Genomic DNA, 22286 nt, shown 5'->3' with positions numbered 1-22286 from the left:
GTCCAGGACTGGTTTTGTTAGCACGGGAATCTCAATAATATAAGGATCAGTCAAATGAAGACGAGACAGACTATACACAGATGTCACAAATGTCACGGAATGGTGATATTCACATACACAAATGGCGGCAGCATCGCCTACACAAGGTATCAAATGGCAGTGCGTTGGCGGAGCTGTGATTTGTAGTCAGTTGATTCATCTGAAAAGGTTTCCGACGCGATTATGGCCACACGACGGAAATTAAGAGACTTTGAACGCGGAATGGTAGTTGGAGCTAACCGCATAGGAGATTCTATTGCCAAATCGTTAGGGAATTCAATATTACGTGATCCACAGTGTCTAGAGTGTGCCGAGAATAACTGATTTCAGGCATTCCTCACACTACTGACAGCACAGTTCTAACATTCTGCGTGGTGTCTGTTTGTTCTATATCGTGTCTCCCTAACACTTTCGCGCAACGACGCTCTGAGCGTGTTTTTTAGGGAATTGACTAGTTTGAACCTGGGACCTGTTGTTGGTAAGGAGACGACAGACCACACATGACATGTAGAATTCAGAAGAGTTCAGTGAGACTAGCGATGATATAACCAAATACTAAATGATCTCAGCGTCAGCTCCACTGCACTCCCTGTAAAAGAATCTTAATACTAACTAAATTTCGTGGGAAGGGTTCAAGGCTTTCCTATTTTTAGTTAGCTGGTAAAATAACGTCGAAAAAGCAGTTAAGTTTACCATTTGAAATTTTATTCTACTCACAAAACATCGTTTATAAATTGCACTATGGTTAAAAGGAAATATTTTAATACAGAATGATAATAACCAACTGCGTTCAACAAAAATGTGAACGAATATTCCCTGAATGGGTTTCCAAGTTCTATAATGGATCGAAGGATGACCTATGCCATATCACATCTATAATCTAAGTTTAAGTTAAGTTTCATAAAAGAGCAAACTATAAAAATGGTCTACAGTGACCCTCAATTATCTTTAATTGCTTATTTAACTTGTCGTAAATTACAGTGGCTGATGTGGCTTCTCAATAATTATATAACAGAAAAATCATCGAGTTTCAGATTTTAACTTCAAGTAGCAAATGTGAATACCACGAAGTTTAATTGACGATCGACACTAGTATTACAAAAAAAGGGGATGTAACAGATGAGACTTGTGCAGTTCTGAGTGACACCTTATGCGCTCTTATGCGGCATCGCGTGCGTTCATTACTTTGTCGGTGGTTACGCAGCGTCGGGGGGCGGTGGGAAGTGCAGTTCCATACAGCTCGCCGTCTCCTTAGTACAATTTACCAAAGTTGCTTTAAGAAAAATGTATTATCTGGCTGTGTTTTCAACTGACCAATCAGCGTCTCAGTGTTAACCTTAAGCTCCGCCTACAAAAATTCTGTCTATCCTATGAGAAACGTTATACTTTTCGTGGTTGGGCAATGTTTTTAATGTTTGCTACGTAACAGAGACGCGTATAGTCTCACGCTAAAACTTGCAGCTGGTGTGGCCCTTTTAGTGTTATCGTAAGATCTATACTGTTCTTCCGGAGGGCTCTATCTTTTAACGTGGGCTGGGGGGTGGACCTACCGGCGATTGGCCAGCGATGTGGGTGGTGTCCCTTATCGTAGGGCTTTCAAGCCTACACAGGTCTGCTCTCGGCTTCTGTTCTCGTTTCTCCCCTCGGAACTGCGTCTGTTTCACGGTGGGAAGGTATGACATACATTTAGGCGTTCTTGTGTTAGTCTGTGATATTCCATTTTCTCACTCGTTGATCTTATTACTTCAGTTAATTTAATGTCAGGATTTATTTGGAGCTATGTGACATACTGCCGGATTTGCTATCATGTCAGGGTTTTCATGGAAGGTGTTGGATTTGCCTGACACCTTACACAGTTCCCGACGGCCTTCACGTAACGACTGAGAGCAGTGTCGTTTGTATAAAGTTGTCAGGCGGGCAACTCTGAGTGAAATAACCGCAGAAGTCAGTGTGGAACGTACGATAAACGTATCTATTAGGACAGTGCGGCTAAATTTGGCGTTAAATGGATACGACAGCAGACGACTCTCCCGAGAGCCTTTGCTAACAGCAGGACATCATCTGCGGCACCTCTCCTGGGCTTCTCACTATATCGATTAATCCCTAGAAACTGGAAAACAGTGGCCCGGTCAGATTGCCGATTTCTGTTGGTAAGAGCTGATGGCAGGCTTCGAGTGTGACACAGACGCCACGAAGCAACGGATCCAACTTATCAACTCGACACTGTGCAAGCTCGAGGTGGCTCCATAGCGGTGTGGGCTGTGTTTTCATAGAATTGACTGGGTCCTCTGGATGTTGGGCTACTTGAAAAACCATTTGCTGCCATTGATGGACGTCCTTTAATAACGATGGAATTTTTATGGATGACAATGCACCATCTCCCTGGACAATAATTGTCGAACGCTTTTTCCAGGTCTACAAATCCTAAGAATGTCTCTTGATTTTTCTTTAGTCTCTCTTCCATCACCAACCGCAATGGCAGAATTTCCTCTCTGCTGCCTTTACCTTTCCTAAAACCAAAATGATCGTCAACTAACACATCCTCAATTTTCTTTTCCATTTTTCTTTATATTATTCTTGTAACTTTGATGCATGAGCTGTTAAGCTGATTGTGCTATAATTCTCGCACTTGTACGGAAGTGAACCTTGGATTACAAACAGTTCAGACTAGGAGAGAGTCGAAGTTTTTAAACTTTGGTGCTGCTTAAGAATGTTGATTAGTTAGGTAGATGGAATAACTGAAGACTAGGTACTGAATCGAATTTGGAGAAAAAAGGAATTTATTTCACAACTTGATCAAAAGAAGGTGTCAATTGAGAGGACTCATTCCGAGGCGTAAGGAATGGTCAATTTGATAATGGACGAAAGGGTGGTGGCGAAAATTGTCGACGGAGGCCAGGGCTTCAGTACACTAAACAGGCTCAAATGGGTGTAGCTTGTAGTAGTTATGAAGAGATGAAGAGGATTGCACAGGGTAGTGTGGAGACCTGCTCAAAATCAGTTCTTGGACTGAAGAGCACAACAACAACAATTTGCAAGACAATATGAACCAACAGCTTTCTGGAGTTTATTATTTGTGCCACTGGTTTTCATTTTGTTGTTGGCTCAGTGCTGCTAGCTAGAGCTCTGTCGAGGAAAACACCCAAGTGCTCCAACAGCGTCTGTCTCCACGCAGTCTGGAGCGCTCGGGCAGCATGCTTTAAGGGGGTTCAGTACATACATCGAACGTGTCTACGATGATGATAGCGTTGGTGCTGGTGATGATACTATTCGTCAGTAGAAATACGAGATCTGTTGACACATGACCAGCATAGAATGAGAAAATTTCGTTCTTGTCGAACACAACTGAAACCTCATAAGCACGAAGTAATGACTGCTGGGATCTCAAGTAGTTTTAGTCTTTTCAGAAGGCTTCTGAAACCGTTCCGTACACACGTCTTCTATCAAATTCAATGGCTACGGAGTTCAGTCTGAGCTGTACAACCGAATTCATAATTTGCTGGCAAAAAGGCCACAGTTCGTAGTAACTGACGGGAAGTCGTCTAAAGAAAAGTGATGTCTGGGCTTCCCCCTGGGAGCGCCATAGGCCGTCTGCTGTCTATAATTTATATAAACGATTGAGGAAACAATCTGAGAAGATCTCTTAGATTTTTTACAGATAATGCTCTCTTTTACCGTCTCGCGAAGTCCTCAGAAGATCAAAACAAATTACAAAATAATTTAGATAAATACACAAATAAAAAAAAAATTGCGGCACCCCGGTTCCCAGAACTCCTGAAGATAGACGTTGGCTGTGGGTATTGTCTGTGGGTATTGTATCACAGACACACTCCCTTTGACCGTTCAGAGATGTCATTAAACCCGCCCAAACATGTAAACAACCATGCATGAGCAGCACCTATTAGGCAGAGGGGTCCGACAGCAGATCAGTTCCAGTCATTCCACCAGGAAGGAGCTACATGGCTCGTGTTGTCTGTAGTGAAACCATGCCTAGACGGTCAATACAGCGGTTCGATCGCGTCCGCATTGTCACTTTGTGCCAGGAAGGGCTCTCAACAGGGTAAGTATCAAGGCGTATAGCAGTGAACCAGCGATGATGTTCGGACACGGAGGAGATACAGAGAGACAGGAACTGTCAATGACATGCCTCCTTCAGGCCACACAAGGGCTACTACTGCAGTGGATGACCGCTACCTACGGATTATGGCTCACAGGAACCCTGCCAGCAACGACACCATGCTGAATAATGCTTTTCGTGCAGCCACAGGACGTCGTGTTACGACTCAAACTCTGTGCAATAGGCTGCATATGCGCAACTTCACTCCCGACGTCAATGGCGAGGTCCATCTTTGCAACCACGACACCATGCAGCGCGGTAGCGATGGGCCCAGCAACATGCCGAATGGACCGCTCAGGATTGACATCACGTTCTCTTCACCGATGAGTGTCGCATATGCCTTCAACCAACCAATCGCCGGAGACGTGTTTGGAGGCAACATGGTCAGGCTGAACGCCTTAGACACTCTGTCCTGCGAGTGCAGCATGACGTTGGTTCCCTGCTGTTTTGGAGAGGCATTATGTGGGGGCGATGTGCGGCCTTGGTGGTCATAGAAGGCGCCGTAATGGCTGTACGAAACGTAAATACAATCCTCCGACCGATAGTGCAACCATATCGGCAGCGTACTGGCAAGGCGTTCGTCTTCATGGACGACAATTCGCGCTCCCATAGTGCACATCTTGTGAATGACTTCCTTCACGATAGCGACATCGCTCGACTAGAGTGGCCAGCACGTTCCTCAGACATGAACGCTATCGAACTTGCCTGGGATAGATTTCAAAAGGCTGTTTATGGACCACGTCACCCACCAACCACTCTGAGGGATCTACGCCGAATCGCTGTTGAGTAGTGTTACAATCTGGACCAACAGTGTCTTCATGAATTTGTGAATAGTATGAATACAGGCATGCATCAATGCAAGAGGACGTACTACTGGTTATTAGAGCAACCGATATGTACAGCAATGTGGACCACCACCTCTGAAGGTCTCGTTGTATGGTGGTACAACATGCAATGTGTGATTTTCATGAGCAATAAAATGGGCGGGAGTGATGTTTATGTTGATCTCTGCTCCAGTTTTCTGTACAGGTTCCGGAACTCTCGGAACGGAGGTGATACAAAACTTTTTTTTATATGTGTATCTGATTTCTACGAAAAGTGGCAGTTGACTGTAAAAAAATTGTGATGTCATGGACATGAGTGCTGAAAGGAATGCGTTTAAATTCGGTTACGCCATCAGTCACACAAGTTTTAAGGCTGTCAATTTAACTACACGCCTAAGGATTACAATTATTAACAGCTTGAGTAGGAATAGTCACGTATAAAATATTATGCGGAAGGAGAACCAAGTGAAGCATCTTTTTGCATCTTATTGATAGACTCCTCACAAAAAAAAAAAAAAAAAAAAAAAAATTGTGTGAGATCTTATGGGACTTCACTGCTAAGGTCATTAGTCCCTAAGCTTACACACTACTTAACCTCAATTATCCCAAGGACAAACACACACACACCCATGCCCGAGTGCGGACTCGAACCTCAGCCGGGACCAGCCGCACAGTCCATGACTGCAGCGCCTGAGACCGCTCGGCTAATCCCGTGCGGCGAATCCTTACAAAATTCACAAATCTGCTAATGGAACTTCCTATACTTTGCTTGTCCGTGTTCTTACGGAATATTTCTGCGCCGTATGGGACCATTACCAGTAATATCGAGGAATAACACCGAAAAACTTCAAGGAAAGGCAGCTCGTTAAGTATTATCACGAAATAGTGGAGAAAGTGTCAGGCATATAATACTGGAGTTAGGTTGGCAGTTGTTAACACAAAGGCTTTATTCATTACAGCGAAATCTTTTCATGAAATTTTAATCTACAACTTTGCCCTCAAATGGCAAGTCGAAAAAGGATGCACCACGAAGGACATTGGTAGATGCGACGTACATATAAAGACAAAGAAATGGTTACAATAAAATTGGATGATTTTTTCTAGAGAAATAGCTTCACAAACTGAGAAAGTCAGTAACGAGTTGGTCCACCTCTGGCACTTATGCAAGCAATTATTCGGCTAGAAATCGATTGCTAGAGTTGTTGGATGTCCTCCCGAGGGATATCGTGCCGAATTCTGTCCATCTGACGCGTTAAACCGTCAAAATGCCGAGTTGGTTGGAGGGCCCTGACCTTAATGCTTCAAACGTTCTGGCTTGGGGAGAGAACCGGCGACCCTGCTGGCGAAGGTAAGGTTTGGCAAGTACGAATAAAAGATGTAGAAACGCTCGTCGTGTGCGGGCGGCTAACATATTGCTGAAATTTAACCACTGGATGCCTCAAGATAAAGGGCAACAAAACGGGGCGTGGAATATCGTCGATGTAGCACTTGTAAGGGTGTCGCGGATGACAACCAAAGGGGTACTGCTACTGAGTGGAATGATACAGCAGATCATCAGTCCTGGTTGTCGGGCTGTATGCTGGGTCACAGTTTGGTATCCCACCACTGTTCAGGGCATCTCCAAACATACCTTCACTGGTCATTGGGACTCATTTCGAAGCGGGACTCATCACTGAAGATAATTCTACTTCAGTCAATGAGATTTCAGGCCCCGATGGCCACTGAAAACGTATCTCAATGCTCCTCAGGCAATGTTGGGAACCAGCCTGACTTACCTGCCATACAGCCAGACAACCAGAACTGATGGTTGGGGGTGCCATATTCCATAGATGGATCCCTTCGGTTGTCATCTGCAGCATCCTTTCTGTATAGTGGTACATCGACTATAGTATACACCACATTTGGTTCTACATGGCAATCCATCATGGATGAGCTGGTGTGTTTCTGGCGCCAGTTTCCATCGATCTTTGAGTCGACTACGATGCTTATTTGTCTTCTGCTCATCTTTGGCTGCTCGGATTTAACGGCAGCGCGTGCGCTCTGCTGGGGAGGTGTGTCGGGATTGGCGGTGAGCGAGAGTCTACATCTACATTTATATTCTACAAGCCACCCAACTGTGTGTGGCGGAGGGCGCTTTACGTGCCACTGTCATTACCTCCCTTTTCTGTTCCACTCGCGTATGGTTCGCGGGAAGAACGACTGCCGGAAAGCCTCCGTGCGCGATCGAATCTCTCTAATTTTACATTCGTGATCTCCTCGGGAGGTATAAGTAGGGGGAAGCAATATATTCGATACCTCATCCAGAAACACACCCTCTCGAAACCTGGACAGCAAGCTACACCGCGATGCAGAGCGCCTCTCTTGCAGAGTCTGCCATTTGAGTTTGCTAAACATCTCCGTAACGCTATTACGCTTTCCAAATAACCCTGTGACGAACGCGCCGCTCTTCTTTGGATCTTCTCTATCTCCTCCGTCAATACGATCTGGTACGGATCCAACACTGATGAACAATACTCAAGTATAGGTGGAACGAGTGTTTTGTAAGCCACCTCCTTTGTTGATGGACTACATTTTCTAAGGACTCTCCCAATGAATCTCAACCTGTTACCCGCATTACCAACGATTAATTTTATATGATCATTTCACTTCAAACGTTCCGCTCGCATACTCCCAGATATTTTACAGAAGTAACTGCTACCAGTGTTTGTTCCGCTATCATATAATCATATAATAAAGGTTCCTTCTTTCTATGTATTCGCAATACATTACATTTGTCTATGTTAAGGGTCAGTTGCCACTTCCTGCACCAAGTGCGCATCCGCTGCAGATCTTACTGTATTTCGCTACAATTTTCTAATGCTGCAACTTCTCTGTATACTACAGCATCATCCGCGAAAAGCCGCATGGAACTTCCGACACTATCTACTAGGTGTACGTAGGCAGGGCGGCAAGAGGACGAGCCTGACAACGAAGGAGCGGGGCCAGCGGCTACGGCGTGTTGAGTCGTGAGGGCAGATCCATCGTGGTGATTTGGTTTTCCTGGAGGTCGGAAGGACAAGCTCCTTCGAGTCTGTTATAAGCTAGGCCGGCCGATTGAAATGGAATCGCCGAGTTACTTCGGTGGGTTTCGTGCGGCTTAATGGAATTTGCCAGTCTACTAAAAATCCTTTGGAATTGTTTTAGTTGGTTACCACTTACCTCTACATCTACATCCACACTCCGCAAGCCACCTGGCGGTGTGTGGTGGAGGATACCTTGAGTACCTCTATCGGTTCTCCCTTCTATTCCAGTCTCGTATTGTTCGTGGAAAGAAGGACTGTTGGTATGCCTCTGTGTAGGTTCTAATTGATTTTATCCTCTGGTCTCTTCGCGAAATATACGTAGGAGGGAGCAATATACTGCTCGACTCCTCGGTGAAGGTATGTTCTCGAAACTTCAACAAAAGCCCGTACCGAGCTACTGAGCGTCTCTCCTGCAGAGTCTTCCACTGGAGTATATCTATCATCTCCGTAACGTTTTCGCGATTACTAAATGATCCTGTAACGAAGCGCGCTGCTCTCCGTTGGATCTTCTCTATCTCTTCTATCAACCCTATCTGGTACGGATCCCACATTGCTGAGCAGTATTCAAGCAGTGGGCGAACAAGTGTACTGTAACCTACTTCCTTTGTTTTCGGATTGCATTTCCTTAGGATTCTTCCAATGAATCTCAGTCTGGCATCTGCTTTACCGACGATCAACTTCATATGATCATTCCATTTTAAATCACTCCTAATGCCTACTCCCAGATAATTTATGGAATTAACTGCTGCCAGTTGCTAAATGATATGGGATCTTTATTTCTATGTATTCGCAGCACATTACACTTTTCTACACTGAGACTCAATTGCCATTCCCTGCACCATGTGTCAATTCGGTGCAGATCCTCCTGCATTTCAGTACAATTTTCCATTGTTACAACCTCTCGATATACCACAGCAACATCCGCAAAAAGCTTCAGTGAACTTCCGATGTCATCCACAAGGTCATTTATGTATATTGTGAATAGCAACGGTCTTACGACACTCCCCTGCGGCACACCTGAAATCACTCTTACTTCGGAAGACTTCTCTCCATTGAGAATGACATGCTGCGTTCTGTCATCTAGAAACTCTTCAATCCAATCACACAATTGGTCTGATAGTCCATATGCTCTTACTTTGTTCATTAAACGACTGTGGGGAACTGTATTGAACGCCTTGCGGAAGTCAAAAACACGGCATCTACCTGGGAACCCGTGTCTATGGTTCTCTGAGTCTCGTGGACGTTTCACACGATCGTCTTTTTCAAAACCCATGCTGGTTCCTACAGAGTAGACGTCGTGTCTATCTATCTTGACGGCAGTTGAGGAAGTGTGGCTACGCCCAACCAACCGACATGAAGCGTGGCTAAAGACGTAGCTAGAAGTGCAACGGGTAGTGAGTAAGTCCGGCTCTGGCGTTTCAAGACACGCCGAGATACGTCCTATCTTGTAGTTCAGTTGGCAGTTTGTCGTGTAAATGTGCGCCGAGATAATTCTTGTCATCTTAACTTTAGGGCATGATTTTTAGTGAACATATTAATCAAAATTTAAGGGCTGGCACTGGCCAAGTAACTGACGGAGGCTAATTTGTTTCAAATCAGTTGTATTGCTCACCTGTTCTCTAGATAAGATTGTGTAGTTTATGTCTCAGAATATTGTCTGCCGTTGGTGTGTGTTGTGTCACAGATAATTGGCAGCGGTCGACGCGAGCACACTGAGAGCAGAGCACCACGGCGGCAGAGAGATATTTAATGCCCTGTGCTCTCCTTTACATCTTGGGTTATGTTGTCACTGTGGCGTGATTCCATCTTTCCGGTAGAGAACTATAGCATCAGAAGTTAAATTGCAGTGCAAAATTGAGTACATTTCTATGTCATTTCCTTCTCGTGAAATTCTCGTATTGATGTGAATCCTTGGTGTGCTCGCGTCTATCGCTAATTCACACGCAATATTGAAGCGGCCTCATTTTAGGGGTATTGTCATATGGTCATGTTCTAGTTGTAATCATTCTAAGAATATTGTTGATTAATCAACTGAGTAAGCAAATTTGAAGACTGGTTTGGTCAAAATTAAAGCACCTCCTTAATTGTTTGAGTAATTTGTTTATAGTTTTGTTTAGGAAAGTTGGCTAGCCAAACCTTAAAAGATCTGTGTTCTTACCCTTAATCTGTTCCTCAGCTGATTGGAAGTAATGAGAGTTCTCATGGGAATTGTATGGACATTTGTACTATTTACGTAAAGCTTTACCTGAATATATTTATCAAGTCATATTCAAATTTCAAGTTTAATGGGTCTTGTTTCGGTTAAAGAAATTTATTTGTTATTTGTGAAAGTGATCTGGCTTTGTAAGGCAGTCCCCTGTATTACTGTGATTTTATAATTGTAACAAAATATGTAGCAACTACAGCGGATTACTCTAGTGATTTTGGTGTGTCACTACCATTAAACATTTCAGCAACATAAAGTCCGCCTACCCACGGCGAGAGTTTCTCTTATTTGTCTTCGTGCTTTCCAAACCATAAGTTGGCCAGTAAGGTCACCAGATCTCATTCTATCTGAGAATGTGTGGCGCATAACGAGCAGTGTTCTCCAACTAGCTCGGAAATTTGTCGATCTAATGAGCCAGTTGGACAGAGTTTGGTACGTTTTCCTCAGCAGGGCATCCAACAACTCTATCAATCAATGCTAAGTCGAATAACAGCTTGCATAAGGGCCGGAGGTGGATCAACTTGTTACTGTCTTGCTTAATTTTCGAAACTCTTTCTCTTGAATAAATAATACTTTTTTTAAAATTGTTGTCATTTGTTTGTCTGTACACAAACTTTTCGCCTTCCGATTTCCATCCCATTCGGAGAATTCTTTCGAGGTACTTTTTTGTCTTAGAGTGTATTTTGGTAACTCCCACCCCAAGGTAGTGTTATAGGCCCTTTGCTGTTTCTTGTCTATATAAACGATTTTGGAGACAATCTGAGCAGCCGTCTTCCGTTGTTTGCAGATGACGCTGTCGTTTATCGTCATCAGAAGATCAAAACAAACTGGAAAACGATTCAGAAAAGATATCTGAATGGTGCGAAAAGTGGCAGTTGACCTTAAATAACGAAAAGTATGAGGTCATCCATATGAGTGCTAAAAGGAATTCGTTAAACTTCGGTTACACTTCAACTAAATACCTAGGTATTACAATTACGAACAACTTAAATTGGAAGAAACACACAAAAAATGTTGTGGGGAAGGCTAACCAAAGGCTGCGTCTTCTTGACAGGACACTTAGAAAATGTGACAGACCTACTAACGAGACAGCCCAACCACGCTTGTCCGTTCTCTTTTAGGATACTGCTGCGCGGTGTGGGATCCTTACCAGATAGGACTGACAGAGTATACCGAAAAAGTTCAAAGAAAGGCAGCACGTTTTGTATTACGACTAAATATGGGAGAGAGTGCCACAGAAATGATACGGGAATTGGGCTGGAATCAATAAAAGAAAGGCGTTTTTTGTTGCGACGGAATGTTTTCACGGAAATTCCAATCACCAACTTTCTCCTCCGAATGTGAAAATTGATAGGAACGTCACCAAGATAAAATAAGGGAAATCAGAGCTCGTACGGAAAGATACAGGTGTTCATTCTTTCCGCGCGCTATACGAGATTGGAATAATAGAGAATTGTGAAGGTGGTTCGATGAACCCTCTTCCAGGCACATAAAATGTGATTTGCAGAGCATCCATGTAGATGTAGATGTGAAAGACTGTAGGGAACTTCACATTGGCCCAGAATCATGAAATTTGCCAAGAAGCAAGGTTTCACAGTACAATTAAAGAAAAAAAATTCGAAATTTGTTACTTAGTAATCACATCAGACGGAAAAAATTTGGAATTTGCAATAGAGTTATCCGTTTGTTATGACCCCTTTACTCGGTATTTACAGTAGCAAATTCGAAATTAAACCAAAAATTTAAACTTAAAATTAAAACATTCTCGAAATCCCTTGAATTCCCGCGAAAAATATCTTGCCAATATCGATAACAGGCAAAAATCGTAGAGATTCTCCATTCCAGGGATGGCTGAACTGTCTACATGCAGTATTAAGTTTGTATGGAAACCTCAGAGCGCGAGTTCTAGTCCCACTTGGCCAATTAATTCCTGTTTTAGAGCTCTGAAGCTCAATTGTTCTTACTATGTCCATGCAAAACTAGTGGGACGACCGATTGCGACATGTGTCAAACGGAACTGCCAGCTAGGAAAAAAATTCTGACAGTGACGTTGACATTCTGCGTCGACATAAGACGTGGGTTGTAATTTATTCTGTGTCTTTTCTAAGTTTAATTCCATGGAACGGTACAGTGTTTATCCCAATTACTGGGACGTGTAAAATAGATTTTGATATTACGTTGGTTAATTTAGCATTGAGGTCATTGCGACGAAATTCGAATCACCAACTTTCTCCTCCGAATGCGAAAATATTTTCTTGACACCTACCTACATAGGGAGGAACGATCACCAAGATAAAATAAGGGAAACCAGAGTTCGTACGGAAAGATACAGGTGTTCATTCTTTCCGCGCGGTATACGAGATTGGAATAATAGAGAACTGTGAAGGGCCGGCCGATGTGGCCGTGCGGTTCTAGGCGCTTCAGTCTGGAACCGCGTGACCGCTACGGTCACAGGTTCGAATCCTGCCCCGGGCATGGATGTGTGTGATGTCCTTAGGTTAGTTAGGTTTAAGGTAGTTCTAAGTTCTAGGGGACTGATGACCACAGATGTTAAGTCCCATAGTGCTCAGCGCCATTTGAACCACTTTTGAACTGTGAAGGTGGTTCGATTAACCCTCTGCCAGGCACTTAAATGTGATTTGCAAAGTTGCCAAGTAGATGTAGATGTACATAGGACGAAATGACCAGTCTGGTAACACATGAGCAATCAGAGTCCGGACAGAAAGATTTGGGTTTTAAGTCTTACCCACGTGCTACTCGGGAGTGGAACGGTCCCGAAATATTCTGGAAGCGGTTAAATGAAAGCTGTGTCAAACGAGCGTGGACTGCGGAATAGCCGTGCAGAAGTAGATGCGGAGTGCGCCAGCTACTCACCAGACTTGGGGAACGTCACCAGCCACACATCGTCCGGCCTCACTGCGAAGTCCAGGATCCTGTGAACGTCCGCGGTGACCTTGGACAGCAGGACGCAGCCAGAGGGCTCGAGGCGCACGTGATCGTCGCGGTAGGGGCCTCGCAGGCTCTCGACGTACCTCCGCGCAGCTGGGGAGGTCAGCACCTCAGCTGTGGCCGACATTCTGGGGCCCACTGCTGAGCAAAAGAGGCGGCCCGTCATATATGTATACTGTCGGTTCCAGACAGTTCTCACAAGAAGTGTCACTGAATAACACACCAAATGCACTCTCTGACAAAAAAGAGAAGCATCTAGAAGACATGGTCCGCTGTCAGTTTAACTTCATACACATAACATAAACAGGTATGTAACTCAATTATCCAAAAGCAGTCTTAATGGCATTTATTATTATTATTATTATTATTATTATTATTATACCACCAACCAGTTTCAACCCAACGTAGGGGTCATCTTCTGGCCGTTTACACCATTGTTCGACTGCTGGTGGTGTCACTCCTGTCTACATAACGGCAGGGAACTATGTAGACAGGTGTGACACCATCAGCAGTCGAACAATGGTGTAAACGCCAAGAAGATGACCCCTACGTTGGGTTGAAACCGGTTGGTGGTATAATAATAATAATAATAATAATAATAATAATAATAATAAATGCCATTAAGACTGTTTTTGGATAATTGGGGAGCAAGGAAGGTGCCTCCACGTGTGCATTTTACTTACATGCTACATAGAAGAAAGTAAAATGCCGGCGCTCCCCCGAAACGCTGCCCAATCGGACAAAGTCCAAGCCTTCCGCCAACAGAAACCAATGCAATCAAAAGCCAAAAACAAAAACAGGTCCTCTTCAGGGCTAGCCCTGACGATCGTCAGCCTGAACGTCGAGAGAATCACCAAGAATAAAGAGGATGTAATATCGCAACTATGCCAATCAGAAAAGTGGGACGTACTGTGCCTGCAGGAAACGCATAGAGATCAAACAGCGAACAGACCCAATATCAAAGGAATGCACTTGGCAGTAGAAGCACCTCACAGAAGGTATGGGAGCGCAATCTTTTACCAGACCCGAGATGCTGCTCTCTACCACGAGTGAGACAACCACCAACAACATTGAAGTGTTAGCCATAGAGAGGGGATCATTTACAATATGCTGCGTATATAAACCCCCCAGCCAGAACTTACACATTTCAACGCCAGAAAGCTTCAACAACCGAAGGACACACTTCGTTGTGGGCAACTTTAACAGCCACAGCACCACCTGAGGCTACGACGAGACAGACGCCAATGGTCAGCTGCTAGAACAATGGGCTGAGACAAATAACCTCTCACTTCTCCAAGACCCCAAGCTCCCCTGCTCCTTCAACAGCAAAATTTGGAAGCGAGGTTACAATCCTTATATTTACTTCGTCAGCCAGAGCATCTACTATACCTGCTGCAAAAGAGTATATGATGCAATCCCAAAGACACAACATCGACCTATTGGAATCCAAGTCTACTCAACATTCAAAACAACCAAAATACCTTTCCGTAGGAGATTCAACTTTAAAAAGGCTATGTGGTCAGAATATTCCCAAGCGCTGGAAGAGGAATTAGCCAGCCTGACCCCAACACCAAATAATTATCTTATCTTTGTTGAGACTTTGCGAAAGGTATCTAGACGCTATAATCCTAGGGGCTACAGACAACACTATATCCCAGGGCTCTCAAATGCCTCAAAAGACATCCTGGAGAAGTATCAAGTATTGTTCGCGGAAGACCCATTCAGCATCATCTGCGGCACAGCTTTAATGTCAGCCATCAGCGAGGCACGCGAGAAGAAGTGCATAGCAACCCTAGAAAGAATGGATATGTCCCACAGTAGCTAAATAGCCTGGAACCTGATTAAGAAACTGGATGGTGAGCCAAGACTAAGCAAGGCCCCGGCCAATGTAACTCCAAACCAGGTGGCCAACCAACTCCTTCTAAACGGCAAGTTCAACTCCAAACGTCAGAAAATTAAAATCACACGCCTACTGCCAACGGAAAACACCAACTTCCAGAAACCATTTACCATGAGAGAGTTAAACAATGGCATAAATACCATGAAGAATGGGAAAGCCGCTGTGTTTGAGGATATTTGCGTGGAACAGATTAAAAACTTCAGCCTTGGCGTCAGGGACTGGGTACTTGGATTTTTTAACATGTGCCATGAAACCTTTCAAATCCCGAAACTGTGGAGGAAGTCAAAAATGGTGGCTCTCCTTAAACCTGGGAAGGACCCAGAGTCTCCGAAGAGCTATCGACCCATAACCCTTCTCTGCCACCTGTTTAAGCTCTATGAAACATTGATCCTCAACAGAATAGAGAGTATCGTTGACTCGAAGGTAATTCCACACCAAGCAGGTTTTAGACCTGGAAAGTCCTATACCAGTCAAATTCTGGCATTGATGGAACATATCGAGGATGAGTTTGAGAATAAACTAATCACCGGGCTGGCACTAGTGGACAGTGCCGCCTATGATACAGTAGATGACCGGACACTACTGCATAAAACCCACGAGACCCTGAAAGACTACCACCTAATCAAGATAATCGAATCCCTGCTCCAAAATAGACAGTTCTTCGTAATGCTTGAGGGGGCAAAAGAGTCGATGGCGGAATCAGAAAAATGGGCTCGCCCAAGGGAGCGTACTGGCGCCAATCCTATTCAACATATATACAAATGACCAACCAACTCCAGACGAAACCAAAACTTTTGTATGTGCAGACGACCTGGCAATAACAGTTCAAGGCAATAGGTTTGAAGCCATCGAGGAGAAACTGGAAACCGCCCTTTCTACAATGTCAATCTACTACAAAAAGAATTCTCTAAAACCCAATCCCTCCAAAACTCAAGTGAGTGCATTCCATCTGAACTCGAGGCAGGCAAAGTACAGGCACAATGTTATCTGGGATGGGACATTACTAGAACACACAGATACTCCTACCTACCTTGGGGTCTTGCTGGATAGAACATTGACATAGAAATATCATTGCGAAAAAACACGCAAAAAAGTAGAAGCACGAAATTCCCTAATAAGAAACCTGTCCAATAGCAAATGGGGTGCCAAACCTACCGTGGTCAGGACTTCAGCCCAAGATTTGTGCTTCTCAACTGCCGAATATGCCTGCCCGGTATGGTCCAGGTCCGCCCACGCAAAAAAGGTAGATGTTAGCTTGAATGAAACATGCAGGCTAGTGACAGGCTGCATGAAACCAACCCCCACAGAAAATCTTCACAGGGCCGCAGGTTTCACAAACCCTGACTCACGTAGGAAAGCCCATGAACATACCGAGAAGCTAAAACAAACCTTTGATGCCCATCACTCAATGTTTGGCCTAGAGTGTGGCCCCAGCAGACTCAAATCCAGACGCCGTTTCCTAAGTTGCGCCTTAGATAAGCCCCCCCCCCCCCCCCATCTACTATCCACTAAGAGAGGACCCACCAAGCGGCGTTTCTGGTGAGAATGGAAAACCTGGAGAATGCTTAACCGCATCAGAACTGGGGTGACTCCTGTGAAATCTAATCTGATCAAATGGGGTTTGTTGGTCGAAAATGACGACAAATGCGACAGCGGCACTCGACAGGACATGGAACATCTCCTACAATGCCCTGCCTGCCCCCGCAGATGCACCCTCGATGATCTACGGCTGGCTAAAGAAGAAGCATTGGACATTGCCCAATACTTGGCAAAGAAATTGTAGTTTCAAGACACGAAAAAGTAAAGTAAGTTTAAATAATTGATTAATCATACTAATCGCTGCTTCATCTCCACAACCATGTTGTCCAAAAGGGTATGTAAACGATTAAGAAATAAGCAAAGATCGTCCGAACAGGCCATGAAGGCCAAATGGTAGAGAAGGGCTTCTTGTCATCCTGAGCCTTCAGGCGTCACCAGGTGAAGATACGGAGGGGCCCATGGTCAGCACACCACTCTCCCGGCTGTTGTCAGCTTTCATGGCTGGTGCTGCTGATTCTCTGTCATGTAGCTCCTCAATTGACCTCATGAGGGGTGAGTGCACCCCACTTGAGAACAGCACTCGGTAGATCCAGACAGTGACCAATCCAAGTGATAGTCAAGCCTGACAGTGCTTATCTTTGGTGGTCTGACGGTTCTGGTGCTACCACAGAGACAAGGCTGTTGGTATATTGTTGATTAGCGTTGCAATTTTCTGTGACAAGGTAGATCGTCAACCAGAGTGCCTTACTTTTGTTCATGTTTAGTGTTGTTACTAGGCCTGGTAGTGTATATAAAAGCCATGAACAATGTTACTGCAAAGAACATGGATATGCTGCATACTCACATGAGAAAGCGTTGCAACACCTCACGAAGTTTTAAAGTGCCTCCATTTGGCCAGCTGGTCGAATCGTGGAATATCCATATTTGAGAGGCATTTGGATGTGAAAGTGGCCTACGTTGGACTTATGGGAAAAATGAGGATTGGCATACTCATAATCTGGGTTCCCGTCGACTATATCTGACTATCGCATGGAGGATGGCCATATGGTGAAAGACAGATAATGTAACCCCATCACATGTGTACATGCCATAAGAGAGCAAGAGATGGACTCGGTGAACATCCTCTACCACACTATTTGTCGGAGGCTAGTAGCAGCTGGACTAGGGAATTACTGTCCCATGGGTAGGCTGCCAGTAACACCACCACACAAATGGCTGCATTTGGAGTGGTACTGTGGCTGGAAACCATGGATTGCTGATAAACGGTGTCACATTGCGTTCAGTGGTGAACCACAGTTCTGCAGTATCCTACGACAATCTTCGTCGGCCCTATTTTTCCCATGTTTTGGAGAGCTGTGATGGTTCAAATGTCTCTGAGCACTATGAGACTCAGCATCGGAGGTCACCAGTCCCCTAGAACTTATAACTACTTAAACCTAGCTAAGGACATCACACACATCCATGCTGGAGGCAGGATTCGAACCTGCGACCTTAGCAGCAGCGCGGTTCCGGATTGAAGCGCCTAGAACCGCTCGGCCACAACGGCCGGCAGTATATATGGCATCTGTCCACTCCTCGAAGGATGATGGTGTAGGATAGTTGGTTCAGACTCTGCAACATCTGCTATGACTGAACAGTCCCGCTCGAGAGTGGAAGTCTCTACTGCAGTTTGGGCACTTCAAATGTGAAGGACTTCCACCAGAGGCCGCTCTCTCCTGCCCTCTTGCCCTCTCCCTGATGTCTTCCTGCATACATTCCTTCTCTGCATGTTCAACCCCATTGCGCATAGTGTGCCGCCATTTGATACAATCACCAGCTGTATTTTCCCAATGACTTGGATCGATGCTGGCCTCAGTCAGATCTCTCTTGCAGACATCCTTGATGCGACGATGCGGTCGTCCTACTGGCCTCACACCCTCCCGAAGTTCTCCACACAGCACTTTTTTCGGTATTCGCTCAGGACCCCTGCGCCTGACATGTCCCAGCCACCTCAGACGTCGGTGGCTCAGGAGTCCCTGAATACTTCGGTGTTGGGTCCTCTATCCTCACAAGGGATCCTGAGGGTCCTCCGGACACAACGGAGATGGAAGCTGTTCAGTCGGGATTCATGTTTAGCAAGAGTTCTCCGTGTTTCACAGCTATACAAAGGATGCTAATAACCCAAGCATGATATACTTGCAATTTAAAACTTTTATCCATTCTGGATTTGGAACACTGCGACTGTCTTGTTAAAGATTTTATTAATTACTACAACCAGTCTCCGTTTTTTCTTCAGCTTTTATTTATTCATGACGTGTTTCGAATCGCCTGGCGATTCATCATCAGATGATATAATTTAGTTTGGAGTATTGTGGGGGTCGTGCATCTGTGGTAAATATAGAGACGAAAATGTGAGCACTGTATGTGGGAAGAATATTAAGTTTGTAAGATTAATTTGATGGTATCACTCACTGTTTTTATTCTTGCTGCAAGCACTGCTCTGAAAAACCTAATGTATGCTTTCCTGTATCGTTAAATATCGAGTGAAACAGGCACTTTTCCAACGATGGCGACTCCCACACATTTACAAAATATAAACAAAGCAAAGAGTATGGTTGTTCTATCCAAAGAGTTTTGTGGAGGCAGAGATTTTCTTTGCTCATTTTTCGTTTTGTGTGGGATTCGTAATAAAATATATATTTATTACATAACTTTCTTAAAAATAAACTAGTGTTATGTTTTTACACTGCAATTTTTTTCTCTAATGCCATTTACAAAATCTACAACAAAGTGTTTAGGACAATATTTCTGGTAGTGAAGTCATGTTTGGCATGTTTCTCATTGTTCTGGTAGTGAAGTTATGTTTGACATGTTTCTCATTGTCCTAACAGTAATAACAATATTCCAAAGGGCTTACAATTTTTCTTGACAAGTGAATTCTTATGACGTTTGATTATTATTTCATAAATGAATCCGGAAATAAACATAACATACTAGATTGCATAATTAATAATAGAAATTTTAAATGTGCCAAGGAATTCGTATTTCAAAATAATTTTAACTGTACATTCACAACTAGTATTTATTGATTATAACATCCTAAATAAAGTAATTCCTTTCGTAAATTAACTTGAAACATAACATATTGTGTATAAAATTATATGAAAGTTTTCAGAAAAGCAGCTGAGATAATACTGACCCTTCTAAAATTCGAAAAATAATTTTGGTATCGGCAACTACAGTTCACGAAAAGTAATGCTCGAGGAGGATGTCTCGTTACACCATTCCCTCCTAGGTATGGGAAAAACCGACTGCTTAAAACATACCTGTGTTTTAGTTCTGAATAACCGGAATTTTTCTATTTGTTTGGTCTCAGTTACAAGAGGTTTTTTTATTTTTTGCTAATGACCGGGGAAAACCAAAATATCAATTAGCCATAGCGACTGTAGTAAAATTTTTCGTTTCTAAATAAAACTTCTTTTAAAGAAAGAGTAACTTTTTCCGTGCTTCTATGGTGAACATGGATTTCCCAAACCCCATATGCGAACATTGCGTCTGGTGACTTTTCCCGCTTCATCGCTAAAAATTACGCGCTGTAGAAATACGCCATCCTCCATCTTTGCTAGCACATAACCACAAAATGCGAGACGCTTGTCTTTGTTATTGGGGCTGAGAGCTTGCACAAGTTGCAATCGGTAGGGCTTGTACAGCTAACGCCGTCTCAGAACTTTCCTAGTTCTCGACTGGCTCTATTGGGAGAACTGCTGGGACTGCGCACAAAACTTTCTCGAACTCGTCGGACATCATCCCCTGACACACGCGGTCGGCCTGTGCTCTTTCCTTCGCACACACTCCCAGTCTGTTTAAATTGCTTAAACCAACGCCTAATGCTTTTGAGAGCTGGTGGTTCACTACCGAATTTGGTTCTAAATTCCCGCTGCACAGGAATTGACGACTCACTTTTCGCGAGCTTAAGAACGCAGAAAACCTTCTGCTCCACAGTCTCCATCTCACAACTGGCAGTGAAAAGGAATGACGGCCCTATTGCTGCGGATACTCTACCGGCCGCTTTGAAAGCATCACCCACCAAAAACTTCCTCTTTTCATCAGTATAAAGTTTGTTTCTTTATGGATTTGTACTTGAATACATACGAATTTTTGAAAATGAGTGCACCATTTAGAATAACCCTGTATATCTGCACTTTTTATCGGCAATTTGGATACAATTTATTCTTTCCTAACTGAACCAAAAGTACGCTTAAGAAATTCAAACGAACAATTTAGATAATGGACGAAATATGCCATTTACCAGGAACAATTACATTAATATTTCAATAATTAATCCAATGACAAACATTTATTGCCCAGTCTGCTCATAAATACTGGTTCTATAATGTGTTAATCTGTTAAGTTGACTCCTTTCATAAAAAGGAAAAAAAAAAAACATTGTAAGACGAAATTAATTTTTGAAAAGTCACGGAATGCCCTACAAAACTATTTTTTTTAAAAAAGTAGCTAAAAAAGTTTGGCACCGCTGCTGTGACAAATTGATACATTGGTTTTACACCCAGTTATTAGTAAAAAAGAAATATGTCTGCTAAAACCGAGATCAAACAAATACAGAAAAATACCGGTTATTCAGAACTAAAATACCGGTATCAGTTTTAATCGGTTGGCTTTTCACATCCTCAGAGTGGCAGGGGCCTACCTCGCCTTGGTCTCGGTGTGGCCCTGTTAAGACAGGAAGAAATTCATGCGAAAAGGGCTTAATAACTCAGGCGAGACTATAAAAAGGGCCTTTTTTAACACGTCTTATAGGTTGCAATAAAAATCCTTCCAAGCAATTCACAGTCATTCAGGGAACATACATGCAGGAGTAACTCACCTTACTGTGCAATGTGAGAAACAGTTGTCTTATCAGGAGATCTCCCGCTCCACTACAGCTTCCCAGCAGCCTGTAACCGTTTTAGCGGCGTATTTATCACCTCGGCAGTCGCATACGACATCCTGATACATCACGTCTCAGAGAGGACACAGAACGGTTTCTTCCCACGATGATACGCTCGATAAATACATTGTGTACAACTGAATTGGCGACGGTAAGTGCCGACAACACATCAAAGTACAAGTTCTTTAGTTATCTGTAACGGATACTCATAAATAATTCGTCACATTGAACGAGATAATGCACAGACTATCGCAAATTACTGCCTCACTCTGGCCGCGGGGCTAGTGAAATGGTTTAGGATACAAGGAGCCTACTCTTTTACGCAATTTGGTTTAACACCATCAATTTACATAAGGTACAGTCTATTAGAGAGAGCACATTTAATTATTCAGTTAAGCAAATGGAAATCATTATCAGACCATCTACGATACATCAAAAGCTATAAATATGAAAAAGGTGCTTCCGGCCGCTGTGCGCAGTGGTTAGCACACTGGCCTCGCATTCGGGAGGACGACGGTTCAATCCCTTCTCCAGCCATCCTGATTTAGGTTTTCCGTGATTTCCCTAAATCGTTTCAGGCAAATGCCGGGATGGTTCCTCTGAAAGGGCACGGCCGATTTCCTTCCCAATCCTTCCCTAACCCGAGCTTGCGCTCCGTCTCTAATGACCTCGTTGTCGACGGGACATTAAACACTAACCACCACCACCACCGGCCGCTGTGGC

The 22286-nt window shown here is 43.8% G+C and overlaps 1 protein-coding gene across 2 annotated transcripts in view; it reads right to left on the bottom strand.

Annotated features, from left to right (window-relative positions):
• The window catches only part of LOC126291910 (luciferin sulfotransferase-like), a 56899-nt gene extending 35327 nt beyond the window's left edge, over positions 1-21572 (bottom strand). Inside the window, exons 1-2 of one of the 2 annotated variants that reach the window (XM_049985642.1) lie at positions 21501-21572; positions 13123-13335 (exon numbers count right to left, since the gene is read on the bottom strand). In XM_049985642.1, coding sequence (XP_049841599.1) covers positions 13123-13324 — 202 coding nt within the window. In that variant the 5' untranslated portion in view covers positions 13325-13335; positions 21501-21572. Of the gene's footprint in view, positions 1-13122; positions 13339-21500 lie in introns of both variants that reach the window. The other variant, XM_049985643.1, reaches the window with a different exon arrangement.
• Positions 21573-22286: the final 714 nt, after the last annotated feature.

Source organism: Schistocerca gregaria, chromosome 9, assembly GCF_023897955.1.
Source record: "Schistocerca gregaria isolate iqSchGreg1 chromosome 9, iqSchGreg1.2, whole genome shotgun sequence".
In the NCBI taxonomy this organism is placed as follows: domain Eukaryota; kingdom Metazoa; phylum Arthropoda; class Insecta; order Orthoptera; family Acrididae; genus Schistocerca; species Schistocerca gregaria.
This window is presented reverse-complemented; position numbering and strand designations above follow the sequence as displayed.